The sequence below is a fragment of the Neopsephotus bourkii genome, unplaced genomic scaffold, assembly GCF_033783945.1.
Source record: "Neopsephotus bourkii isolate Nb327-2 ecotype Australia unplaced genomic scaffold, CSIRO-AGI_Nbou_v1 NB_1572, whole genome shotgun sequence".
In the NCBI taxonomy this organism is placed as follows: Eukaryota; Metazoa; Chordata; class Aves; order Psittaciformes; family Psittacidae; genus Neopsephotus; species Neopsephotus bourkii.
In genome coordinates, this window is record NW_026902048.1 from 7,398,554 (window position 1) to 7,407,578 (window position 9,025).

At 56.9% G+C, this 9,025-nt stretch overlaps 1 protein-coding gene across 2 annotated transcripts; it reads right to left on the bottom strand.

Moving 5' to 3' along the window:
- Positions 1 to 269: 269 nt before the first annotated feature.
- Positions 270 to 6,819, bottom strand: PLIN1 (perilipin 1). Of its 2 annotated transcripts, none has more exons than XM_061371356.1 (9): positions 5,830 to 6,819; positions 5,077 to 5,135; positions 3,860 to 4,058; positions 3,652 to 3,734; positions 3,044 to 3,296; positions 2,696 to 2,895; positions 2,045 to 2,197; positions 1,271 to 1,504; positions 270 to 682 (listed from the first exon to the last, which is right to left on the bottom strand). In XM_061371356.1, exons 2-9 carry the CDS (start codon positions 5,119 to 5,121, stop codon positions 299 to 301), a joined length of 1,551 nt encoding a protein of 516 aa, XP_061227340.1. In that variant the 5' UTR covers positions 5,122 to 5,135; positions 5,830 to 6,819; the 3' UTR covers positions 270 to 298. The 2 variants fall into 2 exon arrangements, with proteins under 2 accessions (XP_061227340.1, XP_061227339.1); XM_061371355.1 differs by having other exon boundaries at positions 3,041 to 3,296; positions 5,830 to 6,818.
- Between the last annotated feature and the right edge of the window lie 2,206 nt (positions 6,820 to 9,025).

Here is a 9,025-nt window from a genome sequence, read left to right on the forward strand (position 1 = left end):
GTCCACACCATCTGCTTAACCAGGACCAGGGTACAGCAGTGCCAGACCCAACTGGTCCCTTTTTTATGGTCTCACCGCTCTTTTTGCATCTCTGTCACCTTTCTGATCCCACCTCCCCCTTCCTTCTCATTCCACCAACAGGGCTTTTGGCTGCCTTTATTCCCCCACCCTGGCCCCAATATACTCCATGGCACATCTACCACTTCAAGCTCCCATCCCAGTACAGGGGAGTGCGCAGGAGGCTGGCAGGGCTGGCAAAGCGTGCACAGGGCTGGAATGCGCTCATCCTCCCCATGGCTCAGTCCTTCTTGAAGCCAGGACTGTAGGGGCCGGTGTAGTAGGGCCGGCTGTACAGGGGCTCGGGGCTGAAGCGATAGGAGCCCTCGCTCACGCGCCTGCTGTAGGGGGAGAAGGCGGATTTCCGCGGGAGGGGGCACTCGGGCTCGAAGGCAGGGCTGCGGTAGAAGTTGTGCCGCAGGAACAGGGGGTCCTCCAGCCCCAGGAAGGAGAGGGGGTGATGGCCGCGGTACAGCCGCCAGTCACCCCTCAGCTGGGCTTTCTCCTCAGCAGGGGGGGTGGCAGGCTTGGCCTCCTCCTCCTCCTCTTCCTCCTTCTGCTCCTTCTCAGCGCTGGGCTTGCTGCTCCCGGCTGCATCCTCTTCCTTTGCTGACTGCCTGCGGAGCTGAGAGATGGGGTGAGCACACGGCCAGGCGGTGCCTGCACTGCCAGCCCTGCTCTGCCTGGGCTACACAGCCCCCCCGAACCGGGGAGCCTCAGGACAAGCCAGTTGGCCCCCAGAGGGGTCTGCAGTGGAGGGGAGCAGGCGGCTGCGGTGGAGAGATGGTCCCAAGGGGAGCAGTGGGGTGGAGGAATCAGAATGGTTTGGGTTGGAAAGGACCATCCAGTTCCAACCCCCGCCATGGGCAGGGACACCTCACACTACACCGTGTTCCCCAAGGCTCTGTGCAACCTGATCTTGAGCACTGCCAGGGATGGAGCAGGAAAGGAAAGGGGACACAGTCTCAGCCTGAACTTCCCAGGAATCTGTGGTCTCACCCTGGCTTGGGCATGAACCGTGTGAAGGGGCCATCATTGGCCAACCTGCTGGCTCTATGGGAGACTCACGGGCACAGCTTGGGAGATGCTCAGGAGGAGGGTGGGACTGAGGTGTCCTGGCAGCAACCCCATCTCCCTGCTCTGGTACCTCCTGGAGCTCTGGGAGGAGGTTGGACAAGAAGGGGTTTGCTGGAGATGGGTGGTTCAGACTCACCGGCACGTAGCTGTACAGGGTGCCCAGCAGATGCTTGGGGGCACTGACGAGGGTCCCCCCAAGAGCATCCACCGTCTCCATGGCCTTGGACAGCCTGCGGGGGGTGAAGAGGATCAACCCCTCTGCTGCATCCCAGGCCACCGCCGGGACCTTCTTCACGCTGGAGATGCCGGAGGCGCAGGCGGTTTGCAGGTTGTGAGCCACGCTGCCCACCAGCCCGGGCTCATCCCCTGCCTGCGGGAGGAACCAGCTCAGACACGGGCCCCTCCGGGTGTCCCTGTGCTCCCATCCCCTCTGCAGCAGGGTCACTCCATGTACCCCCCACTCCCTGGCCCCCAGGGACCCTCTGCCTGGGGCTGTGCTTCCGCTGCAGGCAGAGGTGAAGGGCAGTGACCCCAACCTGCTGCTTCCTGTCCCCATGTCCCAGTGGAGCTGCTGCTGGGGACCGTTCCCAGCCCCGCTGGCTCACACCATCCCTTGCTGTGGGGATGATGGAGGGGGAGTCTCGGGTGCAGGAGGGAGCTCGGTGCTGACACCCTACAGCAGCAAAGGAGTCTTGAATATACAAGCCAGGATGCCCTTAGCCTTGAGGACTCAGGAAGGGGAAGCTGCTGCGGCTGTCCCAGCTTCCCGTCACCTCCTCCAAGCTGCAGTTCAGCAGGGATGAGAGCCTTGTCCCAAGGGTATGGTGGAACATCCCCCTTGCTGGCATGGTCCACGGGCAGGAGGATGCTTTGGGGCACCCCTACCTCACTGCTCCCCCTTTCTCCATACCTCCTTGCTGTGGTGGTTGTCTTTCTTCCCTGCCTTCTCCTGCTTCTTCTCTGGCACCTTGCTTTGCCGCTGGCTCAGCTGGCCGGTTGTGGTGCTGCACCCATCACTATGGGGCTGCGGTGCCTCAGGTGCGCTTGGCTTGGCCAGGCTGCCCTGGAAGAGGAGCAACACTCCACTGCTCGGAGGGAGCTGGTAGGTCCCATTCTGCTTATCCTGGGAGTTACAGGGGGGCCTGGGGTGTTCAGGGAGCGGGAGGGTCATTGGTGCACATGGGAAGAGATGCTGAGGGCAACAGGGAGTGCTGGGGTATGGGCACAGGCCAGGGAAGGGGATCCCATGGCAGCACTTGGTGTGAGAGGAGAGGCACCTCCTTCTCCCCATCCTCTCTGGGTCCCTGCGGGGGCTTTCTGCTTTAGGAAGGATGTTATGGCAAGGCCATAAATCAACAATGTACACTGGGAGCTGGCTAAAAATAACTTGTCCTGCGAACACAGCACAGTGTGTGTGAATGCACTGCGGGAGCCACCGGCCCTGGCTCCTCCTGCTGAAACAGCAGCATCCGTCCCCCTGCTCTAGGATGTGCTGAAATGTCCCATCTGAAACCAGAACCAGCCCAAAGAGGGTAAGGGGCAGCAGGAACCCGGCACTCACCACGATGGGGATCCACGTGGCCAGCTCCTGCCCTTTGGCTTTGGCACGCTGGAGGCCATGGGTGGTTTGCTGGTACGCACGGTGGGAGGCAGTGCTAACTAAGGTGCCGATCCGGCCCAGGGTGCTGGGAGCACTGGGAGCACTGGGCTGCTGCTGGGACACCTTTGCTGCTGACCCACGTGGCTCTTTGGGCTTCTGATCTAAAGGCAGAAGAGAACTGGATGGGGTTACATCCCGGTGGAACAACGCTCCTAAGCGATCCTATGACAAACCCCAGGGACTTCCTCCTGCCACACAGACCCAGCCCTTGCCAGACACCCTCAGGGCACATTAGGGCACCAGGACTACCTGCTTCTTCCTCCTCCTCCGGCAGCAGGTACTCCATCAGCTTCTCCAGCCCTCCCAGGGCCGTGTCGACCCCGGCGGCTGCCATCTGGCTCACCGAGTTCCTCCTCGTGTACTTGGCTGTCGTCTCCACCGTGCTCTTGGTGGCCTCGTAGCCCTCTGCTGCCAGCTCCATGATCTTGTCCATGGAGTTGCCGATGGTGCTTTTGGCGCTTTGGAGGGGAGTGGAGATGGTGCCCTTCAGTTCCGATGCGAGCTGCGGGTGGAGAGATGGGCAACAGCCCTGCTGGGGTGTGCTTGGGGTGGCATGGGACAGCCGGAGGGAGCACAGGGACCTCAGCCATGGCCATGCCAGTGGATAGCTCTGAGAGGGGCATTAACAGCTCTCTCCAGCCAGGGCTGGAGGTCGCTGGCAGGAATGGGACATAAGATGCTGTTGATGTATATTTGGGAGTACCCCAAGTGGTTGGAGCATCCCTTGTGCTGCAGGAGCCCTTGTTTGGAGGTGCTGCCTTATTTCCCCCTCCGTCACCATCCAGAAGCAAGCCTAGAGCAGACATGCTGTGGGCTCAGTAGAGGGCTGGTGGGTCCCAGCCTGTCCTATGCCCTACCTTGTCAACGGGGTAGTGGAGGGCAGGGATCTTCTCCTCCAGGTGGTCCAAGCCCCGGCACGCCAGGTTGTTCGCCACAGCAACTGCCTTGGGCGAAAGCATGGGGTGTGTTGGTGAGGAAAGCACCGGGGCCATGCCAGGCACATGCCAGAGCCAGCGCAGCCCCATCACGGTGGGTTCATCCCTGCTGTGTCCCCCCTGCACTCACACTGGGGCTCCAGCCTGCGCACCACCGGCTCCACGCTCCACATGGCCAAGGCGCTGGCACCCTGCACGCCCCGCTCATAGACCTCGCACACGGAGGCCATGAGCGGATGCGCCTCCTTGGTGGTGCTGTAGGTGCGCTGCAGGCTCTCGCAGGTTGAGCTCACCACCGGCAGCTGCAGCACCCTCTGCAGCACGTTCTCCTGTGGGTGGCAGAGGGGCACTGGTCACCAGCAGCCCTTCCCCGAGGAGCACCCCATCATCCATGCACCAGGGACACTGGTGTGGTGCAGTGACCACAGAGGATGCTGGAGGAGGATGGTATTCCTTGAAGCACACTGAGCGTCTCAGCACAGCCATGGACCAGCAGGCTGGCTGGGATGCCACAGGCGGTGTCCCCGTATCTCGTGCTCCCTCTGGCTTTCCGCTGCTTCTTCCATCTAACCCACCCCTTGCTCCTGTCCTTGGACCAGCAAAGACCAGTGCCTATGGGGTACCTCTGTCCTGTGTCTGCCACATCACCACTGTGACAAGTAAGGTAAATGGACCTCAAAAAGGAGAAGGGGAGAGGAACAGGTCTGTCCCTGAGGGGATGTGTGTTCATAGGGTGTTCATAGGAGCCCTTGATGTGAGAAGAGGGCACCAGAGCTTTCCGAGGAAGCCAGGCACTGCATCCTGCTAGCAAGGGCAATGGGGGATGCCATGTGTGCTGCCAGTGCCAGGGCATGGCTGGAGGTAGGTCCCTCTTGGCTGGTGAGCAGGATAAACCTGCAGCTCCAACCCTCTGCTCCTGCTCTCACCCCGTGCCCGCTTGGTGAGATGAGACAGAGAGAGTGATGCTGCAGCCCCAGGGGAGGAGCAGGGTGAACACTGGCTCATGCAGCAATCAGGAGGCAAGAGCTCTCTTGGTTGCACAGGACAGAGCAGGAAGCTCAGTTGGCTTTGCTGGAGGCTTGGGGTCTGCAGTGGGGACACAGATGAGGGACAGGCAGTGCTGTCAGGCACCACCAAGGGTTAACTTCCTTGATTCTGAACTATTTAATCTCAAGCAAATGAAATGTTTTACCCTTTCCCTTTGCTGATGCTCTATGTTACTGCAGCTAAAGGTCTGTATAAAGAGGTGGGCATATGGGACAGCATGAGACGTGACTTGTATTCATCTGGCCAAGCTGGTACATGCTGCCCAGCACCCCGTGCCCTCCCCTCTCTTCCTGCACCCACCTTGGCACTTCCATTCTGCAGAGTCTGGTTCTTCTTGGCTGTCATCGTGACTCACCCACCTGCAAAGTAAAGCCAGAGCCTCAGACCCTGCTGTGAGGGCAGGGCTGGATTTGGGTTTCCCCCAGTTGCTCCTGCACCCCCCCAAGCATGGCAGGGCCGGGAGCTGGGCTGAGCCATCTCCCATGGGTGCAATAGATGCTGTATTGCCTAATGCTTGACTTGTTACCAGTTCAGCTGCAAAACCAATGTCTCCACACAGCCCTGCCCTGCTTGTGTGTCTTAACACCCCAAAGACGCAAAGTATTAGTTGAGAGGCATCTAGTGTGGAGGAGGTACAGGCAGGATAAATGTCATCGCTGTAAAGCAAGCTCGGAGCAACCGGAATGCTAACAGATGTGCATGGAGGCTGGGAGACGCAGGCTGGGAAGGGGCAAGGCAGCAGGATAGGAGCAGAGGGAGGAGCTGCAGGTGGGGATGTGGTGATGTGACTGTACATCCCTCTCCTGTACATCTGCAGCTCTGCCACTCGCAATGGCACTGCTTATCCTTGTGCAGCCCCAGCTCCATCCAGTGGGCAAAATCACTGCAAAACACCCATCTCCAATGCTCCCGGTGGGTGCCAGCACAAAGCACAGCTCCAGCTCCCAGCCATGGGTTCCCTTTCCTTAGCAGCAGATGACATTCAGGAGGCTTAGGGATAGCAGCTGATCCCCCCCTCCCACTGAAGCTGTCCCAGTGGGACATGCTACTCACCGAGGGGCAGCCCGTCCCCAGCAGAGCAGGAGCAGAGGGTGCTGTCTGCACCGTCCCTTCACCCTGGTCCTCTGAGAGTGATGCACCGTGCCCTAGCCACTACCACCACCAGGCCCCACCTCCTGGTTGCGTGGGGCTTGGGAGCTGGAGCACTGCAGTGGAAAGTGGCCAAAGAGCTCCATGGAATCACTGTAATTTGGAACAAATGATGGCAGAAAATCCCCTTTGTTGGCTTCCCTGCAACGCTGGGGCCCAGCTGGGATGCACCAGGGTTTAATGCGGCTCCATCAAGAGAAGACGAGAAGAAGATGCCCTTGGACCTCACCACCTCAAAAGCAACAGGTGAGCACTCAGGGAGAAGGTGAAGAGTCAGGCAGGGTTTCCACAGAGGTTAAACCCTTCCTGTGTTTCTGTAGCCCCCCTGTCATGGGCTGTGGTGGACCAGGATCCTACCCTGTTGGGAAATGCAACACAGACCAAGAACATAGTTACACCCCAGGAGAGTTTACTAAGCACAGGGAGCAGAAGGTGGACATGGGGGACACATCCTGCATAGACCAGTCTGGTTTGGGCAAGTCCAAGGAAAGGAACTCATTGGGAGTTTTGGTGAGGAGGCTTTTAGGTGGGTGCTAGGTCACACACTGCATTAGGAAAACTCCAGGTGTTTGGAGTAGACAGACATGGAGTTAAAAATCAGGTTGGAAGTGGAGGCCACCTCATCCAGCTCTTGTTCAAAGCCAGACCAGGCTGCTCAAGGTCTTGTCCAGTCTTTAAGTCTCCAAGGATAGGATCCCCATCTCTCTGGTGCCCAGTTGCTGTGCTAACCATACTCATTTTTCCTTATATTCAGATGGAATTTCCTCTGTTGCAGTTTGTGCCTGCCATCTCTTACCATGTCCCTGTGCACCCCTGAGCAGAGCTTGGGCTCCAGTCTCTGCTGGTTCAGCATGTGCTCTGTGTGCCTAACGCCTTACCTTCACAGTGATCCTCTGCTGGAGTCAAGGTCTCCCCTGTGCTGATGGGGCCAAAACAGTAGATGTGTCCCCAGATGTGCTTCAAAGAGAGGAACAACTGCTCCCCCTGACCTGCTGCAATGATCCCACTGCTGCTGCTCCCTGCCAAGGGGATCAGTGCAGATGATCCAAGGCTGACACTAGGCTGCTCTGTGTCCTGGACCAGCCACCATGATGCAGGGAGACCCTTGGCATGCTGCTCAGCATTGGGGAGGCCCAGGCAGCAGAGCCGACTCCTTGAACCCCCCCTGTGCAGGACACAGAGGCATGCGTCCAACACAGCTCCACGGCTCCCTTGTACATGAAAGTGGGACATTTCCAATGCATGGGAGGAAAATACCCCTTTTCCTCCCAGAGAGCCTCAAGTCTGCCTCCAGCCCAGGGCTCTGCAAAGCTGGGCACAGAGGTGAGTGGGTGTCCTGGGCTGTCTCCAGCTCAGCACTCACTGCTCTCCAGACAGCGGGACAAAGGGCAGCAAACATTTGCTCTCTTGGCACTGGGACTTTTTCCATCCCTGCTGGCCGTGCTCACAGTGCAGGGGGCATGCCAACCTTCCCTCTGCCTTGGCTGCAGCCAGGATCGATGCAGCCTTTGCCCTACTAACGCCTTTGCTCATCCCCTCCCCTTCCTCCAGGGCAAAGGCTGTGCCAGCCCCGGCTCTGCAGTGCAAAGGTACCACCACCTCCACCTCGAAACACACGGTGTTTCTGCAGGCAATAGTGAGAGCTCACCACATCAGCTGGGTGCAGGGAAGCTGTTTTATAGCCTGGTCTCTGCAGTCTGCTCCATACCCAGTTATATGCTATGGCCAGATCCCCACAGACCTGCAAAGTATCTTTACACTTGGATCTGGAGGGGTAACTAATTCATTTCCATGCCCTATGGCAGTATTGGCACCCGCTAAACCACTGCTGGCAGATGTCAGTCCACTTTCTTCTTCAGGGCTGCCTTCCTGGGCAATCCATTTAGACTTTGATTGTATTTTCAGTTCAAAAAGAAGTGTGACTTAATTCTCCCTTGCTGCAATATGAACGTATTGCCTCCTGGATGGACCTAAAGACCAATTTACTGCCTTCTTCATGACACCCTTTTAGACACCTGAAGCCTTCTCACACCCTCCCACAGTCACCTTTCCTCTACAGAACCGGTTCATTTGGTCCCTCCCTGGAGATGTTGGTTTTTAGACCTTTGATCCTTCTTGCCACTCATCTGGGAATCCCAAATGGCTCACTCATGTCTTGAGATACCACACCAAGCATGGTATTAACATTAGGAAGGCCTTGTCTGTAAGTAGATTACTTCGCATATCTCACAAAGGCCACTCTCCTGTCAACTGTTTCCATTACACAATGTGTAAGAGATCAGTAATTCAGAAGGACACGCTTGCTCAAACACTGCTGAATGCCATGCTTTGTGCATTGTTCAGGAACTGACATTTTGGTGCTTCCAAGTTTGCAAGACTCTTACTGCAGGGAATAGGAGCTAACAGTATGCCTCGTTTTAATATTATCCTGGCTCCATCCCTCACCACCTCATCTGGACATGTCACCCTTCACTCCCTGATCTGAACAGGCATTTGGTGTTAAACAACTGCAGATCCACCCCAATGGAAAGCTGTTTCTAAGATACCAAAATGCAGGTGCAGCCGTTCCTTTCACTGTAGCTGGGCACGAGGCTCCAGCTCTCACTGCTGGTACTCAAGGGCAACTGATGGCACTTGGTTTCAGGGCATTTCATATATGCAGTTTTACCTGGTACCCATGTAGTTACTGCCTCATGTTTCTGCAACTGAAATGGGGTTGTAAATTAGCCTGAAGAATCTGGCTGCCACCTTGCTACGGCAAAAAGAAATCTCTATAACCCAGGTGAAACTACAGGCAGTATCATCCCCCATAAAGCTCAGAGACTGGGGGACAATTCCTTCTTCCATCACTTTATGCCACCATATAAGTTACACACACAGACACAGTGCCAGGCTCATCTCAGTTTATTGCTTGTGTTCAAGCAGCTGTCCTTATTCCAACTGTTGTATTAGATACAAAAATAAGGCACTAAAAGGATTTTCTCCACGTGATTGTAATTTTATGGCTTCAGTCACATTATGTTAAAGTACATCAAATTGCTACCCTCCAGCTAGGGAGCAGAAGGCAACTATTAGTGCTTAACATCCAGTAAAGAGAGTT

What these genes read in the sequence shown, in the direction of transcription:
- PLIN1 (XM_061371355.1), bottom strand. Translation starts at nt 5,121, where the DNA reads ATGACAGCCAAGAAGAACCAGACTCTGCAGAATGGAAGTGCCAAG. An exon ending in GCGCAGGCTGGAGCCCCAGT is followed by an intron (nt 3,735 to 3,859) that starts GTGAGTGCAGGG and finishes CGCCCAAGGCAG; the next exon opens with TTGCTGTGGCGAACAACCTG. An exon ending in TCCACTACCCCGTTGACAAG is followed by an intron (nt 3,297 to 3,651) that starts GTAGGGCATAGG and finishes CTCCACCCGCAG; the next exon opens with CTCGCATCGGAACTGAAGGG.